The sequence below is a fragment of the Echinops telfairi genome, unplaced genomic scaffold (assembly GCF_000313985.2).
Source record: "Echinops telfairi isolate 266 unplaced genomic scaffold, ASM31398v2 ScPeMD7_1;HRSCAF=3_0, whole genome shotgun sequence".
Taxonomy (NCBI): Eukaryota; Metazoa; Chordata; class Mammalia; order Afrosoricida; family Tenrecidae; genus Echinops; species Echinops telfairi.
In genome coordinates this window covers 14,952,261-14,972,300 of record NW_022103896.1, presented here as the reverse complement: position 1 = coordinate 14,972,300, position 20,040 = coordinate 14,952,261, and the positions used below count along the sequence as shown (strand labels likewise).

The 20,040-nt window shown below is 46.7% G+C and overlaps 1 protein-coding gene across 1 annotated transcript in view; it reads left to right on the top strand.

The window, feature by feature from the left end:
- NSMCE2 (NSE2 (MMS21) homolog, SMC5-SMC6 complex SUMO ligase) overlaps positions 1–20,040 on the top strand; it is a 285,756-nt gene that overhangs the window by 42,626 nt on the left and 223,090 nt on the right. The window contains exon 3 of the mRNA XM_004697653.2: positions 7,124–7,230. Coding sequence (XP_004697710.1) covers positions 7,124–7,230 — 107 coding nt within the window. The remainder of the gene's footprint in view (positions 1–7,123; positions 7,231–20,040) is intronic.

The following is a 20,040-nucleotide window of genomic DNA, read 5'->3' as shown; positions in this document are numbered from 1 at the left end:
TACCCGTGGAAGGAAGTAGCGGGCAGGAAATCAAACGGCATCTTTCACTGGGCAGATCTGTTTCAAAAGACCTCCTGAAAGTATGAAACCACGAAGATGTCATTCATTGTAAAGATTACAACGTTCCTGCCCTAAGCGATGGTGTTTTCGGTCGCTTCGTATACATGGAAAAGGTGGGCAATGAAGAACTGGCGCTCGAGGGGAAAAAAAAGTTAGGGGACGGGAGGACAGTGTAGAACCACTGGGGTATGGGGAGTTGTGAGTAGTTTGAACTGAAGATGGTCTGATAGCTCACCCCCACACCTTATTCCCAACGAAGAAAAATCATTTCGAAAAAGGAGCAATGCATTGGAACGCCATTGTTGGAAAATAAGCTGAGTTCCACCAACCACGGGCAGAACAAACAGTATTTGTCTTGGAGGAAGTATGACAAGAAGGCTCCCTGGAAGGGAGACGAGCGAGGTTTTGTCTCAGGCACTTTGGACGTGTCAGGGGCAGCAGTCCCTGGAGAAGGTAGAGGAGAGGGTCAGTGAAAGAGGCAGACCCTGGACAGTGGATCGACACAGTGGCTGCAACCATGGTCTACAGGAGAAGCAGTGTGCGGAGCCGCGACAGCGCAGTGTCTTTCTGTGGTTCCCGGGGTCGCTGTGTCAGAACTGACTAGCTGGCACCTAGTTTCCGGAGCTTTATAATGGGCACCCAAAGAGGTTGTGGCTGCTCTTCTGTGTCTGTGTGTTGAAAGGGCACATGCCCACACGCTTGGGGTTCTTGGGGAGCCATGAGGCTTTTGATGACTGGCAGAGACGGACGGTGCCCAGAGATTTGTTTCTGTGATTGGATGAATAACTTTATCATAAACTCTATTTTGAGCAATACTTTTTCCCTGGCTGTTGATAGAACATAACTCTGAGTTCCAAGGAAGAAGCCGTCTGTCTAGGGGCTCATTCATCTAGGGTTCGACTGTTTCAGTCAGCCAGCCTCGCCCTTTCTCTCTCTGAAGGTAACTTGTACGTGAATTCCTTGAGCCAGAGGACAGATTATTCGGTGTTCTGTGGCTTTTGGTTAAAAAGCGTTTTCTCTCTCTCCGTGCTGTGGTTCAGGTACTGTCTGGGATGGCTGCTTCGGCGGTGACTTTCAGTCAGACCTTAGGTCGGTCCCTGACTCCAACACTTTTTAGCTGTGGGACCTGGGGTGATTAATTCATCCCCTGGAGACATGGGTTTCCTTGTCTCCAAAGCATGTTTCATGGCCTCTCACTCTGTGATGACGGCCCGGACACAGTGGCAGGCTCACAGGGCTGGGTGTGCAGTCTGTGCGCCATGAGGGTCTATTCTTTTGGACTTTTCTCTGCTGTCCATTCCCTGGTTTCGGTGTGCCCATTGCTGCCCCCCTGGCAGCCTCTGCAAAGAGGGAGGGCTTTGTTTAGCCTCTGGTCAGCCGAGCATCTGAGCATCCTTCAAGACACAGGTCAAACGGATCCTTGCTGTGAAACTTTCCCAGCCGTCTGTGGACCGTGAGGAAGAGTGCAGGGGCTAAGCACTTCTTCTGTAGTGCTATGAGAAGAGAATTATGTACACACGGTGAATGAAACAGGGACGGAAAGGTGAATATTTCTTGAGCATATTCTCTGCATTGTTGTGTTTATACAGGAACCTGCTGCTTACTAGTTAGTGTCCTGCACTGTTGTTCTCTTTGTTTCCAGTGCGGTGCAGTCATCAAATGCAGAGTTACTCTGAATTTCACCACTCTATGGATATATGTGAAGGAATAATTTTGACTTTGGAGTGGAGTGAGAAGTCACTTAAGTTTCTATTAAATGTTACTCAAGGACTAATTCATTGGATCCCACTTCCGATGGCTACGTAATGATTGCTTGATCCTGGGCTACCAGGAAACTTGTGTACACGCGCTCATACAGATTGGAAGAGGTGGATGTGCATGTGGATGTGCAAGGAGCTTTAACGGTTCATGGAAAGAGTTCCATTAGCTTTTCATTTTCAAGAGATTTTTTTAAACACCAGTTTTATTGGCTTATAATTCATATAGCATACAATTCAGTGGTTTAATCGTATTAAGATGACTTTTACATTATCACTGCAATCAATTTGAGGACATTTTCTTCTTTCTTGTGCTCATCATTATTCTTCCCCCAACCTCCCCTGCCATCCCCCCAAGAAACCATCAACCCAGTTACTATCTCTATAGATTTACCTATCTTGGATTTCATATACAGGAAAACATATAAACAACAACAACAACAACAAAGAAACTCACAGCAATAGCAAAGTGAAACAGAGAAGCCTCAATCAAAACGTAAGCAGAAAATAGTAAAGACTAGAACATATTTCAAATGGGTCAAAGGGGAAATCAAATGATGGTGATAAAGTTTAACCTAGCTGCATCTGCAATAATCCACTTTCCAAGGCACTCTGCGTGACAGCGGGCCATTCACCTCTCTGGTCTGTGGTCAGAGGGGATTCACTTGAGTCGTCAGCCACGGTGGACCCTGCAAGTGGATTTTGGGCATCCACTGTCAGTCATAGCCTTCTGATAACCAGGCGTTCACAACGTATACCCTGATACCATGACAACGTATACCCTGATACCATGACAACATATACCCTGATACCATGACGATGTATACCCTGATACCATGACAATGTATACCCTGATACCATGACAATGCCCTGATACCATGACAATGTATACCCTGATACCATTCTGTCCTTCAGATTTGGATTTCCTTAATTACAATCCTTAGGTCGTACAGGCTGGTTTGCTTATTCCATTTTCTTAAACTTTCTGAAGCCCCCTCATATTTTTTAAAATTCCTTTATTGGGGCCTCATACAACTCTTATCACAATCCATACATACATCCATTATGTGAAGCACATTCGTGCATTTGTTGCCATCATCGTTCTCAAAACATTTTGCTTTCTACTTGAGCCTTTGGTATCAACTCCTCATTTTTTCTCCCTCACAAACCCTTGATATTTTATAAATTATTATTATTTCTTGCCCCCTCGTATGTTGCTAGAGTAGTTGGGGCTGTATTTTCTGGAAGGTAAGGATTGGTCTGTGGGGAGAGGGTGGTAAAGGAGGAAAAGTTCCTACTCTCTGTCCCACCTCAACAGTTTACAATATGATCAGGCAATTCCTTTCCTCCTGTCTTTCCTTCTTGCCAAAATGGACATGTGTGCTTCGTGACATTTGATATTGTTCTGAGTCTTCCAAGTACATGATGGTGATTGTAGTCTGCAACCTCATAACAACAGTAAATGTTTTACCCTGGTTGTTGTGATTGGTAGGTGCTGAATTGTAGTCTGCAACCCCACAACAACAGTAAATGGCTTAGCCTGGTTCTTGTGATTGGGAGGTGCTCTTAAGTTGGTTCCAGCTCATAGCGACCCTCTGTACAAAACAATGCAACACTGCCCAGTCCTGCCCCATCCTTACAAAGGTTGCTATGTTTGAGTCCATTGTTGCCCCCACTGTGTCCGTCCATCTCATGGAGGGGCTTCCTCTTTTTCAACGACTGTTTACTTTACCAAGCATGGTGGCCTTTTTCCAGGACTGGTCTCTCCTGATCCCATGTCCAGAGTACTTGAGACAAAGTCTCTCCAGGCTTGCTTCTAAGGAGCATTCTGGCTGTACTTCCTCCAAGACAGATTGGTTTGTTCTGGTAGCCCCTGGTGCTTTCCTTGTTCATCAGCACCGTAATTCAGATGCATCAGTCCTTTTGCAATCTTCCTTATGCCTTATGAGTGGCTGAAAATGCCACGACTTGAGCCTGGTAGTTTACTCATAAAATACATGGTGTTGAATGTATTCAATTGTATGTAATTGGAAGTGACCCTGTACAGACATGCCTGAGAAAGTTTTGTAGGATTAGAACCACCTCATTCTGTTAATTTTTATTTGTGTAGGGCAAAATTTCTAGAAATAGCTTGACGATGAGCAAAACTGCAGTTGAATGAGAGATATAAAGTTAAGGGGAAGAGGAGTAGGTGCAATTCTCTCTCTCTCTCTCTCTCTCTCTCTCTCTCTCTCTCTCTCGGTAAAGATAAAGCCGTTTCATGGGCCTATAAGGCATTAAGTATTTCATTCTATTCTGGACTAGGGAGGTCCTGGTGGCTGAGACCATAGGGAACTGTGTGCAAGGCAGGTGGATGTCTGATGGGATAGAGAGGGCCTGATGTGTATGAAAATCGGGGGGGGGAGAGGGAGATGCCTTCATTTTCATGTCTGGAGAACAGTCAATTTCTCTCTGGTCCGTGCTCAAAGGTTGAGCTGTGACCAACTGTGGCCTGGGAGGGGCCTTACTCATCGGCGTTGGTAAGAAAGCTACATGATTTAGTTCTGTTACCTTGCATTCTTGCTGAACTGGCTGGAAGGCTTGATTTGTCTGATGATTGGTTATCTTGGAGACACCAAAATAAAGAATTTCTGATTCCCCTCCTGCCTTTTTACCTGTGGCCTTGGAAATGGCACTCGATTGAGGGTGTGAGATGTGAAGAGACTTTCGAGAGTCTTGAATTTGGGCTGGGCAGGCTCTCACGTGTTCTTGCTGTGCAGCATAAGAATGATCTGATTGCTTCAGGTTTACATCCTGGGCCTCTTAGCCACAGAGGACCTGGCATTTGTCTGTCTTGAATCCTCATCTGTTAAAATTACTAGTTTGTCCCCTTTTCTTTCTCAGTCCCAGCTTTCCTCCTTCATTCTGCCCCCTGGTTTCTCATATTCAAGGACCCCCCGGGAGCACCGAGGTTCAGCAGTGCTCAGATCCTAACTGGAAAGGTGGTGATTGGGATCTCTTAACCCCCTCGAAGGGAGAAAGATGAGGCGGGGTGCAAAGCAATGAGGCAGTCTCTTTGCATACATATGTACAGCCTTGGAAACCCTCGGGGACAGTTCCACCCTGTCTTACAGGGTCACTCAGAGGTTGGGATCAGCTTGATGGCAGTGGGTTTGGCTTTTGGTTTTTCTGATGTTCAGGACATTCACCAGTGATTGCTATTATCTTGCTTTGATACTTGTCTCTGCCGCAGCCTTCATTTCCCCTCACCGAAGTCTCATGAATCAATCTTGTTGTCAGTTGACTTTGATTATGGCTCTGAATGTCTGCTTCTGGCTTATGGGCCGTGTAAGTCTCATGCCTCCTCAACACTTGAGAAAATTAGAGAGAGCAGTCATGGTACATTCCTGCTGTTAGTTCATCCTGACATTGAGTAACAGATGACACGGCCAACAGACAGAGTGGCTGCCTAGGTTGCCTAACAGATTTTTGTGTGACTTTTGGAGAGTCATACACGTGCCAGCTTCAAGACATTCAAATCCATCTTGAAGTGTCCCGTACTTCCACCTCTAGAGAAGCCCTCCCCGCGCAGGCCTCCTTCTGGGCTTGTCTTCGGTGTACCACTGAGCTGGGAACAAACAAAGCCCAAACCCTCGAGAATGGTTTGAATGCTTCTGCCTTTCCTGGTCTGCGTGACACTTCTTAAGTGTTCAGTATAATGCTGCTGGTCCCTGGGGCATGGGCCCATCCTAGCCAAGGCCACCAGGTCCAGGCATGAAGGGGTGCAGGAGGGCAGCCTGGACATTGGCACACTTGCGGAAATGATTATAGTTGTATAACGTGAATCAGAGCTTATCTGTGCCCTCTGGACTTGATTTGATGGGGCAAAGGCAGGGGGGCATATTTCAGCTTGTTACTGTGCTGAATTCTTGAAGCAGTTGCTGCATTCATTGGCCAGCCGTGTGACATAGGGCTTGCCGAATCACCCGAGGTCTCCCCACCAGGCTGCCCACGCGCTTATTGACTCCCACATGAATGTTCACATGTAGCTTTAGTCGGCTTGGTTAGCACAAGCAAGGGTCGAGTGTAACAAGTAAATGTCTCTAAGGTGGCGGCACCCTGAAGAGCTGTGAACAGTTCCAGCCTGGCCAGCCCTGGTTTGGCTGGGAGAGGATGGTCAAGGGTATGGATCATTAAAAATGGCTTTGACTCCCAGCTCTACTCAGAAGTATCTCTGCTACCTGGATCCTTCCAGGACTATTCCCTTCTTGGTTTCAGCAAAGCTACTCCTCTTGGAAAGACTAGGGAGAAAGGCCTGGCAATCTACTTCTCCAAATCAGACCCGTGGATCACAGTAGTTTGATCCTGTTGTGTTTAGGGCTGCCATGGGTTGGGGCCCAACTCAATAGCAGCGAACCACTATTAACTATTATATAAAAGGTTTTGCAAAAATAAACAGGAAGGTGATTTTCGTGATTAAAGGCTCACGGTGTGCTTTCATCATGTGGATCCCAACTCATAGCAACCCTATAGGACAGGGCAGCACCATCTCTGTGGGCTTCTAAGACTGAATATCTTTACAGAAACAGAAAGCCTCCTCTTTCTCCCACAGAGCGGCTGGTGGTTTCAAACTGCTGACCTTGTAGTTTGCAGCCCAATGTGTCACACAGTAGGGCACCCGGGCTCCCTGCCATGGTTGCAAGTTGGACCTAAACCAGGCAGCAGTTTGAAACCAGGACTGATGAGACCATTACAGAGGCTCCCGGGAATGGTTCAAGGGAAGAGCCCATGGGCCAGTTGTTTTCACCGGCAGCCTCAGTGAGGGTTCTAGGCATCCGAATGTGGGGCTGCACTGCTGAAGGATACAGGTGAGGAGTAGTGTAGCCGGAGGCCACCAAGGACACCTGCCGGAGGAGACCTGGAGCTACTTGTAAAGCACACAGAGCTCTCCCATGGCTGAAAGTGGTGCCAAGTCCAGTCCACCTCCAGGTATAGTCCGAATACCTTGGTCGGCTTCAGAGTCTGGGAGAAGGGGGAGCCGAGACTGAAGACAAAGAACCAGAGGACATTCTCCAGGCCATCTTGACGAACGGCCGTGACAATGTCCATGTCAACTAGCCGCCTACCTAGGCTTTAAGATGGTCTTTGTGATTCTTGTTTTCTTCCAACCTCTTATTAAAAATGGGATTTGCCAATAGCCGGGTGGGAGCATCGTCGTCGTAGTGGGGTGCCACTGTGAAGTACTGAAAAGGCCAGACTCTTTCTCAGCTCAGTAAGTGGAAAGTCATCATTGCTATCTTTCCCCCTGTTCCATTTTTGTCTTTCAGCTGAAGTGAGTAGTGAATACAGTATGGACAAGGCGATGGTTGAGTTTGCTGTAATGGACCGGGAGCTTAACCATTACATAAAGGCTGTCCAGTCTGCAATAAATCATGTAAGTTTAATACTGATGGTTATTCGCAGCCACTCACTTGGTTATAATTGGTTACAACTGGCCAGCCTAGTACTATGAACACAAAATCAAAATTCTTCTCCAACCTTTGATATTTCCTTATCCTTACTGTAGCGGCTATTCATTTCCTCCTAACCAGGAAGTCTCATGGAGTAGGAATCTGAAACATTCTTCCAGCTAGACCACCTAGGTTACTTTCAGAGAGTCCGTTGGCTTCGGCTTTCGTGCAGTTCTTGCCTTGAGATGTCTAGTCTAAATTGTTTATAAGTTGCCAAAAACCGTGTACGACTCCTTTATTCCCCCAGTTGTTATTCCTGCTTAAGCATTCCATTTCAACCAGGTTCTGTTACTCATTCTCCAGTTTTAACTACTCTGCAGGGATTGCAACATCTAGGCAATCAGACAATAGGAGAGATCTTTAGAGCGAGTTTAGAAATAAAGAAGGTTGGCATTTTGGCTTTTCCGGGAGCCAAACGTATCTTTGTTGAGTCCAGCAGCACGAGGCAGTGGAGGTGGGAGCCCTAGCAACATCCTTGTCAGCACTCTATTGAGTAAGACGTGAGCAATACGATTGCAGTCTTGTTTCTGAGAAGTCCTTTGTCCTTGGAGCAGTGGAAACTCCCTGTTGCGCTGATCTTCGTTCACCTGGTAATAGGGTGCTCTTGTGCTTCTGGTTTCTATATTTGTCTTCCTATACGTGTAGCTATGGGAAAATTGCAAAACTCAAATACTGCCCAAGATTGGCTACTGCTCATCGAGGAAATAGGAATGGAAATCTAGCACACACACTAAGTGTGTTTTGTGGTTAGTATTGATGAATTGAAGGAGCCCCTGGGTGGCGCCAGTGGTTAAGCAATCAACTTAGCCTAGAGGTTGACAGTTCTAACACACCCAGAGGCTCCTCGGAAGACAGGCCTGGTGATCCGCTTCCGGGAGGTCACAGTTTTGGGATGCCTGTGGTGCAGTTCTACTCCGTGCACAGGGAATTCGCCATGAGCCAAACGGACTCAGTGGCAACCCCTTACAACCACCTGAAGCGGAGTATCAGTGAGCTCGTTTTAAGAGTATCTGCTTATAGCCCCAAACGGAATCGATTTAACTTATACAATTTGCATGTTTCTAGCCATCATGACTGCTAGACCCGCTACTGTATTTCTTCCTAGCAAAAGATGAAAATGGTACCAGGTTTCAGCCTGTGAAATGGGTTCCCTGAGCTCCGAATACAGCTCATTGCAGCCCCAGTAGTTTTGCAAAGTTAGTCAACTGTGGACCCAGGCTAGAAAACCACTGATTTCACAAGAACCAGACTGGCTGCGTAGAGTGATAGATACCTTGTGTTGGCTACCAGCGAGCGGAGTTAGGCCTGCTGTGCAGCTCGATCTTGCTTTGACCTTTCCATTAGAGAGAGCCCATTTGACGGGCCTTTTAATCTTTCACCTTCACATTGTGCAAATACAACAACCTAATATATTAGGCGAGAAAATCCAGTTTTGGTGTTGAAGAGCTTCATGTCAATTTCTTGTTGTTCTTTAGGATCTGTAACTGTGTCAGGTATTTTTGCATTAAAAAGCAAATGTCCCATTTAAGAAACTGATTTACAGGCTAGACAATTCCTGACCTGCCCATTTCACAATGTCATATATGAATGAGATTAGATACCCTGTATCAGAATACTTTGAAATTCTAGACTCTGATGGCAGGATAAGATAGTATTATTAATACCTTTGCCCAGATATTTAAATCTACTTGGAGCAATGGAATAGGACCTTCCTTGAGAAACGTACGGTTGCCGGCCGTTTGAAAGCAGTCTGTGTTGTCTTTGATTTTGTGTTGTCCTGCTGGGATTAAAGAATGCTTTGGGTGTTCGCTGTTGGCTTATCCAGTTACAGTGGGAGTTGTTCCTGGCCTCTAAAGAGAAAGCATGGTGTTCAGTCAGATACTGAAACAAGGAGGCAGTTTGTGGACCCTCCGAGCAACCGTGTGCAACCTTCTGCTCCATTGTAGACTTTGTGGAAGTACCTCGCTTCTGTTTCCATAATCTTTGCCCAGGCTCTGATCCACTCTCCCCAAGTTAATTTGAAAGTATCTGTACTCTTCCTTTTTATGAAATTTCATGAACCATAGGCAGGTTTTGTCCCCTCAAAATAATAAACAAGGACGATCAAGCCTTTTTCAATCAACCAAGCAAGAACAGTAGGGCCTATTTTTAAAAAGAAACATCCTCACATCCCAACCTTCTATGGAATTCTGAAGGTATATACCTCTGCTTTAGATGTATAGCTTTTAGACATTTACTTTGGAACCTTAGAGGCAGAGATTGGCTTACCCACAAATCCCAGTGGCATTACACAAAAACTCTCAGATTGCCTTTCTTTGTCCTTTAAGGAAATGGAGCTGCTACACTCGAAGATCCCAGGGTATTTTATTTAGAATCAGCATTTATTTAAGGGCCCTGAAACAAATAAACAAAACCTGGAACACCGTTCCAGCTAGCTTGCAGAGGGAATGCTATGCAGCGCGTGAGCACTAAAAAACAATTCCAGGATGAGTTGGAATTGCCTTGATGGTAGCAGGTGGCGTGGATTGCCAAAGGGAAGGAAGGCCTTGTGTGCTGGGGGTGTCAATGACTGAGGGCCCCTGTGACGCCCGGCGAACCTGGGGACTCCTTCTTGAGGAAGTGAGATTTAACCTGCCACGAGAGTCACATGTCCTGTGCTACTTCTTCGTCTCTGTGACTTTCGCATGAAATGAAAGCATCTCACTTCCGATGGTCTTCCTGGTAGAGTCCCAGAGTGCCTCAGGCAATCCACAGACTTAATTTTGAGAAAATTAGGCCAAAGAAGGACTCTCAGAGAGTGCTTTATGTGCAAAAGCTAACTAGAGAGTGACTAGTTGAGTGACTGAAGGTGAGCCACTGGCTCATTCTCTGCAAACCCACCTGGATCGGTAATGTAAGTTATGTTAGTAGTTGATGAAGAATCGAGTGCTTCCTGAAACTGGCCTCCTTAGGCTACTTCGCTGGTTCAGCACGGCTAGTGGGACTTGCTATTGTCGTGTACTCATTAAACACCATGGCCATACGCTCTTATTTCTGATGTGTTTTGTGTGTTTGTTTTAACCAAACCCTGTCATCATAATCCTGTGATGGGGGGTATGGTTATTTAGTTCAGGGGATCCTTAAATCCATTGTCTGACACATGGGTTGTTTTTTTTTTCAACTAAGAGATGATAAAAGTTCATCATGTGGGTAGGCAGTCTCTGCCATTTAAAAACATTAAAAAACATTTTTTGGGGCTCTTACAGCTCTTATCACAATCCATCCATCCATCCATTGTGTCAAGGACATCTGTACATATGTTGTCATCATATTTTTCAAAACATTTTCTTTCTACTTGAGCCCCTGGCATCAGTTCCTCATTCCCCCGTCCCTCCCCCATATACCCTTGATAATTTATAATTTATTCTTTTTTTGTTCTTATGTCTTACACTGACCATTGCCTCTCATTTCACCCACTTTTCTGCTGTCTGTCCCCCTGGGCAGCGGGAGCGGGGGTGGGGGGCAGGTGTTATATGTCGATCATTGTGATCGGTTTCTTCTTAACCCACCCCCTCCTTACCCTCCTAGTATCGCTGCTCCCCTTATTGGTCCTGAGGGGTTTATCTGTTCTGGATTCCCTGTGTTGAGAGCTCTTATGTACCACTATACATGTTCTGGTCTAGCCAGGTTTATAAGATAGAAGTGGGGTCATGGCAGTGGGCGGGGAGGAAGCATTGAAGAGTAAGATCTCTTCATCCTCATGGTATAAGACAGGTGCCAGCCTCCTCTAACCTGTGGCCAGAAGAACAAGATGTTGCCCGCCTACTGCTCCTGACCCCTCTGACCCGGACCACTATATAGGAGGGCCTGGTAAGAATGGGGAAAAGATGTACAATAAATGAAAGAAACATAGAAATGGGCGAAAATGGAGGATAAAATAATAAAAAAAATAGAAACCACCAGACTTGTCTAAGAGATTGGAGGAAGCCAATCTGAGAGTTGTCCTTCGTCTCAAGACAGCCAGCCCCCTGGGAATTGCAGGTACTCCGGAGTCCCCTTCCAGCCGATGCGTGGGCAGGCCTGTAAAACAAAGCCACAGCCCCGGAGAGGAACGTGCTCTTTTGGAATGGTCAGCTTCATGAGGAGGCTTCCATGGGCTCAGGGAAAAACAGAACAAAGATCAGGGAGTTTTCTTCCCCAACCTTTCTGAAGCTCCCTCACAGGAGAACAAAAGGGCAACATTTGCCCCTATCCAAAGATGGGACGATAGGTAGGGGAGATGGCTAGAAACAGGAGCCCCGGGGGAAAGAAGGGAGGGTGAGGAGTGCCAAGCCATTAGGGGAATTGTACCCTTGTGCTGGCACTTGGGGGGAACTGAAGTTTATAGATGACTTATTGATGGGAAAGCTAATTTACTGTGCAAACTATCCCCGGAAGCACAAGAAAATACCACCCCCCCCCCAACAAAACAAAAAACAACAGACAAAAGGCAGGAGCCATGGAAGGGACTGATAAAAGGCACCACCGGCTCGCTGTCCTTTGAGTCAGGGCAGCCATGGGCATCTTCTGTGCTTTACGGGAAAGAAGCCTGCTGGGGTCGTGGTGCACGGGTGGGCTGCTCACTTCAAGGTCAGAAAGATGCAGCTGTCCACTCACTTCAAGATTTATAGTACTGGAAACCCACAGGGACAGTTCGCCTCTGTCCTGTAGGGTTGCTGTGAGTTGGAATTGACTGGAAGGCAGGGAGCTTTTTGAGTGTGTTTTTTTTTTTTTTGGGTGAGCAGTCTAGTTTTAGACTCCCAATTGGATATAGGGGCAGACGTCTCATTCCCTTGTACGTAAGGTGGCCCGGAGTGTGAGTTGACTGGATGGCAGTTGTCGGTCGGTTCCCACTCAGAGCGGTCCCGTGTGATGGAGAAAACAGCCCCGCCGGGGTTTCTGGGCTGTAACCTTGAGGGGGGCTTACCGCATGCTGCTGCACTCTGGACTCCTTTCCACCAAAGCTCCTCGCATGATCCACGAGCTTAGCAAAAGTAACGCGAGCTTACGGGTTGCATGATATGTTGAATGATAAATATTTTAGCAAACTACTGAATTACATAATTTTACTCAGCTGCCCTTTAGTACATGCGCTGCTCGAGTGTGTTGGAAAAGCCGAGCCCTGGTGTTCCCCCGCCTTTCCTCTAAGGCTTTCTTGGACCTCTTGTAGATTGTGTAAGATTGAAAACTTGTACATTGGGTCCCAGCCAGAGACTCTCTTATTTATTTATTTATTTCTTAGAAGTCACAGTAACAGTTCCTACCAAAAGTCTGGGGAGGGGAAATCTTTTGCCTCTTAACCTGAGGGGTGCGGAGTTGGTCTCCTGGGGTCAGTTGGTAGAAATAGTGGTGGATGTGCCCGGTGAGCTCTGGGTTTGACCACATAAGCTGGCCCTTCCATTTTCTCTGCCCTTTAAAGGCAACAGATGGGGATTTAGAAGAGTGGAACTATGCTGCGCCTAAGCTGTTGAAACCAACACAATCTGAGCTATAATAAAAGAACAAGGTGGGTCAAAGGTATCACTTACCTCAGCTCTGTCTGTCATTGTGCAACTCACATAGACGGTTTTTGACGTATCACTTCCCCCTACCTCCCCACCCTTTATCGACTGGTAAGTTTGTGTTTTGCAAAACTTAACACGTGAGAGGTTCCTTAAGATCCACAACTTTCACGTGAAACCGATGGGGCATCTCACAAATTGGCAGGGATAGAGAACCAGAAGTTCGTCTGATGGGGCCTGAAGTGAGGTCCAGGTGGTGAATCCCTGCACTCGGTTACCTCCTGACTGAAGAATGCATCCCTCTTTCCCTGGACACCGCGGATCACTGACGAGAAAGGGAGGGCTCGAGAGTGTGGGGCCCAAGGACTGGCAGACACAAGATTCTTGAGCACGATTGCAGTCAGCCGTCCAGGGAATCTCAGGAAGGTGAGAGAGAACAACAAAAATACCCAAACTCCCTGCCCTCGAGTTCCAGCTGACTCCTAGCGACCCTCTAAAGCAGGGTAGAACTGCCCCTCTGAGTTTCTGAGACGACAGCTCTTTACGGGAGTAGAAAACTCCAACTTTCTCTTGTGGAGGGACTGCTGGCTTCAAAACTACTGCCCTGCAGGTTAGCAGCGTAGCCTGTTACCCCTGATGCCACCAGGGTTCCACTGAGAGAGGGTTTAGAAGACAAGACAAACTCACTGCCATTGAGTTGATTCCGACCCATAGTGATCCTACAAGACCAGTAGAAGTGCCCGTGTGGCTATCTGTGACTGTAACTATTTTGGAGAGTAGAGAGCCCCATCTTTCTCCTGTGGAGTGGCTGGTGGTTTCGAACTGCTAACCTTGTGAATCACAGCCCAATATGCCACCATGATACCACAGGGCTTGAGAGACAATAGGGGAGTGAAATCAGGGAGAACCTGTCTCCTTTGGAGCCAGATGGGCATGACTGGAGATTGCCCTCATATTCGCTCCTGCCCCCAGCTCTCTCCAGAATGGTTTATTCCGACCTGCTTTTGTCTCAGAAGTTCTGTCATTCCTGCAGGAGGCTGCTCTTCCAAAGGCACATGCTCCAGGAGTGTACCATCACAGGAACACAATAGTCATTTGTCCCTTTTCACTGTATGACAATACGTTAGCACTCCCTGCGCAGTTCTTCTTCGATCAAGGCTGCATTTGGTAGCATTTTGTCTTAATCTGTAAAGTTAGGTCTGGGTATAAACAACAAGGAACCCTCCCCAAACTCACTGCCGTTGGGCTGATTCCAACTCCTAACAATCCTATATGGCAGTGTGTCCTAAAGTGGGTGATACCAAGTGAATGATCCAGGGGGGAGGTGTTGCACAAGCAGACACACGTTATCCTGCTTGAGGGGCTACAGTATAAAGGTCTGTCATGACCAAGGCGAGCAGTGGTGTTTCTCCCTCTGAGAGAGGGCAGTAGGGCAAGTATGTATGAGAACTATGCTACATAGGGTTTCCAAGATAGTAGATCTGTACGGCAGCCGCCAGCCTCATCCTTCTCCCTCAGAGTGGCTGGTGGGTTTGAACCCCCAACCTTATGCCTAGCAGCCTAACCCACTGCACCCCCAGGGCTCCTTAGGCCTGGGTATGGAATTGCACTAATCGGGTTGCTTCTGTTATAGGAAAGAATCCAGATGCCATTGTCTTGGATTCCCGGGTCGGCTGTTCTCTAACACTGTTCCCCAGGACATGAATAAATGTAACAGGAGAAAGGGACTTGAGGCCAAATACGCTTGGGGAAACGCACGAGTCGAGGACTTTCCTTAACCACGTGGAAGCCTTTTGTTTGCCCCCCATGCATTGTGCTTCTGCAGAAGAGAGTCCGCCATGTCCTCAAACACAGTCCTTTTTGGGCAGAGCCTGATGTTTCGCAGAGCCTGATGTTTCGCAGAAACGTCACCATGGTCTCACCCCTGGTTTACAGAGGAGGTGGCAAGAAGGGCCCAGCTGCTGGTTGGTGGCAGACCCTCTGGGGTACACCAGGCACGCGGGAAGGTGTCACACACCCAAACTGACATGCGTCTTGGAGACGGAAGGTCAGGAAAGCACCCTGCCTCTGCGCAGGTGGTCACTGGGAGTCATTAAAAGCAGGTGGGAAGCCACCAGAGTGCCCACCATGGTCTCAGGAGAGTGGAGAGGGAGGTGTTTGGGGATGAGCTCTGAGGGGGTGGAATGGGCAGCAGGACCCAGGAACAATGGGCAAGCCCCTGAACGTCTCAGCAAGGCCTGGCTTGCCTTCTCACTCCGGCCGGGCCCTGGGCTGCCAGCGTGATGGCCAGCTCCTCTACTTCAGTGGGACCCAGCCAGCCTGGCCGCCCGTTTCCTCGGTTATTCCGATGATTAGGGAGGTTCCTCAGTACAACAACTGGCAGTGGCTGTTGTAGACTGCCTGAACTTAGACCACCTGAACTTCTTAGTACTGCAAACTTGCATATTTCTGACTGGGCGCAGAGACCATCGATCACGTTAACCTATATTTTAGAGGTGTTTTAGGTTCCTTCCTACCCGACTTCTCACCCTCCATCTGTAATTAACCCTCAACCCTGTAATCTGCATCTTGCCCCACTGTCTGCCTGGCTTCTGGGGAGGGGGAGGGATGGGCTGGCGCTAGACAGGAGGTGGGGAGTAGATGGAACTGAGGCTGGTTTTCTCCAAATGTTACGGTTGATGGTAAAATGAATGCACTTTCAGAGAGTGGAGTGGGAAGCAGTGCGTCTTCACAATGCACTTGTTCAGTCCGGGCCACTCACATGCGTAGTTCAGTGAAGATGCACATGCCTTCGGGTATGTGTACACAAAATAGCCACAAAAGTATTTTCAACACTACTCCAATGTGCTCATGAACCTCCTTAAAATGCTTCAGAAATTCAGAGCCCGGGAAAAGTCAAAAGCCCTTGACTTAAAAAGTCTGGTTTTCCTGCGTCCTAGCTCTGAGCCTTGGTGGCTTCTTAACCTGGAGGTGCTAACTCAAGCTGACAAGACACTGTATGGAAGCCCTGAAACCAGGCTACCTCTTAACAAATGGGGAGCTTCTGTTGTTGACCGAGCCCTGGTGATCGAATGAGCTAAATGTTGGGTTACAGCCCCGGAAGCTCACAGGGGCAGTTCTCCTCTGCCCTCCAGGGTCTCTCTCAGTGAGTCAGAATCAAGCCAGTGGCAGTGGGTCTTGGTGTTGTTACTGATTTATGAGGTTACTCAGAAAAGTCAATCAAAGAGCAGTCATTTCCCCTCTGTCACTTAGTCTCTGTAGAGACTGCTGAGTCAGAGAGAAGTCACTGAGTAGGGTGGTCAGCCGTCAGGACCCAGCCGTCAGAGAGGGGGCCGAAGGCAGCCTTCCTTGAAAGGAGCGCTCTGGCTGTGGGCCAAGGGAAACAGTGCTGGGGCTGATTGAATTGAATGGCTGGGGCAAAAAGACGGCTGTTGAGTTGGATTTGAAGTCCCCTAATGAGTAAGTAGGAGCCCTGGAAGCATAATTGTTGCGTGCACAGTTGCTAACGGAAGGGCTGGATGGACCAACCTTGCTCTGCAAGAGCAAGACCTGGGGACTTGCTCCCTTAAAGATGACAGCCTAGAAAACCCTATGGAGTGGACAGCACACGTCACCACAACTGTCATCACAATGCTTGTGTCCAGTGCATGTCCTTTATCATCTGCTTGCTAATGGCAGAGAGGGGCCATGCTAAGGAAAAGAGCATTGGTAATGCCGGGACACTGAAAGATCTTTAGATATTTCAGTCTTCATTTAAATTTTGCAGACATGCCGCTGTACAAATATTTCTTTCTAAATTTATGTCCATTTCTTTCTGGACCTTTTTTTTTTTTCAAGTAATGAAATGGATATTACCTACTAAGATGTTTCCTTCAACTACTCTGTGGAAGGAAATACAGATCAAAACCACTGTGAGATATATTTCACACCCATGAAGCCAAAATCAGACCAAGCCATCTGTGCCTCCCTGAGACCCCCAAATGGAGTGAGCTGCCCTGGACTTGTTTCCAGCTCCCGGTGACCTGTCGACCCTAGAACAGAACCTTGCACCTTAAGGTCCTCCAGGCTCTGACCTTTCAGAAGCAGATGCCAGGCTTCTCTGCTGAGGAATCTCTGCGTGGGTTTGCAGCAAACAACCTTTCCGTTAGTGATCTAACACTTAATCCTCTGCGCCACCCCGGGGCTCCTCACACCCACTGGGATGGCAATGATGGAAACAAAACCAGAAACCGGAAAAGATCAAATGTTGGCAAAATGCGGAGAAATTGGGGCCTTTGTGTGCGGCTTGTGGGAATGAAAAATAGTGCAGGCTTGGTGAAAAAGTTTGCTGGCTCCTCAGCGCATTACCACGTGACTCAGAGATTCCACTCCTCCCTAGATGCCTAGAACTGAAAGCAGGCCCTTAGAGAGCTACTGATACACCAGGGCTGATTGCAGTGCCCTTCATACTAGCTCAAAGGCAGAACAGCACAAATGTCCACCCACAGATGAATGCACCAACCGAAGGAGTACGAGTCAGTCGTGAAAAGGAAACGTTGGGAAATGGTGGTGCTGGGGACCCCCCAGGGAGAATGCAATCAGTGTCCTTGGATCACACACGTTAAGATGGTTCACATGGCAGATTTTATATTATACATTTGAACATAATAAGAGTTTCAAAATATCCTCAATGAAAATCATAATCTTCAGTTTTCGTGGAAGAGACTAACAAGAGGCAGCGACTGTCTGTCAGTTTGCCATCCTGTGGTGGCAGTACTGTGGTGTTGGCTGCTATGTCACTGGTATTGCAAATACGAGCAGGGTCGCTCCAAGCGAACAGGTCTCAGCAGAGCTCTCAGACTGAGAATAGACCGCAAGGCAGGAATAGGCTGTCCACTCTGGAGGATTAGCCACTGGAAACCTTCCCGACAGCGGTGACAATTCGTCAGATGGTGCAAACCTCAGGGATGGAAGCAGAACCCTGTCAGAGAGAGTGCCAGAAGGTGAGCCCCTCAGGTTGGAGAGCACTCAAAATATGACTGAGGAAGAGCTGCCCTCTCAAAGTAGAATCGACCACAATGACACTGATGGAGTAAAGCCTTTACTGATGGTGTTTGACTCAAAACGAGAAGAAGCAGGTGCACACAGGTACTAATAACTGGAAGTTGCAATGTAGGAAAATTGGAAATTGTCAAAAATGAAGTGGACCGCATAACGATCAAGATCCGAGGCATTAGTGAACCAAAATGGACTGGAATTAGCCATTTTAAGTCAGAAAATCATATGGTTTGCTTTGACAGGTTCAAGAGGAATTGGGCCACATTCTTCATCAAAAAGGACATTTCATGTTCAACCTTAAAGTACAATGCTGTCTGTGATGGCATAATATCTATCCCCCTACAAGGAAATCTAGTCAATATAACTATGATTCAAATTTACGAACTTTGTTTTAAAGGAAGTGATGAATTGATGAATTTTACCATAGTCTTCAGTCTGAAGACAATCAAACATGCAATCAAGATACATTGATAATTATGGGTTATTGGAATGCAAAAGTTGGAAGCAAAAAAGAAGGAACAATTGTTGGAAGATATGGTCTTGTTGACAGAAATGAAACTGGAGGTTGCATGATTGAATTTTGCAAGACAAACAACTTCTTCATTGAAAATACCTATTCCAACAGCACAATGGTAACTATATAGGGGGGCAGGGCGTACTCCCCCAATGGGTACTTTTTTTTTTAAAACAAAGCAACCTTATCACTTTCAAAGTACTCTCCATTACACTTAATACATTTGTCAAATCTGTGATTCCATTCTTGGAAACATTTTTCAAATTCATCAGTGCCTCCCTCATTTTTATCTTCACCTCTTCTGTGTCGTCAGATCGCTGTCCTTTCATCTCCTTCTGCGTTCAAGGAACCAAACGTCTCTTGGAATGAGGTCAGGGGAGTAAGGTCTGTAGGGCAAGAGAGGCAAGCTGTTTTTTGACCAAACCCCGCACTGAAATGGCTGTGTGAGCAGGTGCATTGTCATGGTAGCAAAGCCAGTCGTGTCTGTCACAAATCAGGCCTTTGTTGTCACACACTGTTACGCAATCTTTTCAGAACCTCTAAATAGAAAGCTTGATTAACAGTCTGACCTGGTGGAACAAACTCCAAATGCATAATGAATGGATATTTCCCTCCGTTCGGAAGTTGACAGACATCCAGAATAAGGTTTGTCATCAATCGACATTTCACCTTTTTTGAGAGGAGGAAACCACTTTTACACTTGAGTTTTTCCCATAGTGCTGTCCTTGTAAACTGTGTTCAACATTACAACAGTTTATGCGGCATTTTTCCCAAGCAGGAAACAAAATTTCACAGCCACACCCTGTTCTCTTAAATTGCCCATCACAAAAAACAAGGTTCGAGCAAAACTGCTTTTATGAAAACCTTCACTGTGACGGAGAGAACTGTCCCAGATGACATCACTGGGAGCACTAACTCACCGGGTTGCTGGATTCTTGCCTGGGGGTGGGGGTGGGGGTGAGAGTGGGGAGAAGGCTTGTAGGGTCTGATGTGAACCCTTCTCCATTATTGAAGAAAAGATCAAAGAAGACGTCAGAAGAGACTCTGAAACTTGCTCTTGATCATAGAGGAATTACGGCAAAAGGAAGAAAGAATGAAGTCAAGAGCTGAACGGAAAATTTTAAAGGGCAGCTTGAGAAGACAAAGTCAAATGTTATAATGAAATGTGCAGAGACAGAGTTAGAAAACCAAAAAAAGAAGAACACATTTAGCATATCTTAAACTGATAGAACTCAAGGGAAAAATAATCCAAACTTTGAGTTGCACTATTGACAGATTCTATGGGCAAAATATTGGCCAATATAGGAAGCATTGAAAGAAGATGGAAAGAATGCACAAAGTTGCTGCACCAAAAAACTGCTTAACATTCAGCTATTTCAAGCGGTAACATATGACCCAGAACCAACGACTCTGAAGGAAGAAATCTAAGCTGTGCTGAAGGCATTAGCCTCAAGCAAACCCTCAGAAATGGACTGAACACCAATCGAAACGTTTCAAAAAGCTGATGAAGCACAGGAAGCGCTCACTCAACTATGTAAGGAATTTGGCTGATTGGAACAGATCCATATTTGTATCCCTTCCAAAGAAAGGTGACCCAACAGCATGCACAACATTATTAATATCATATGTGAGTATAATTTCTTCAGCAATGGTTGCAGCAGTTC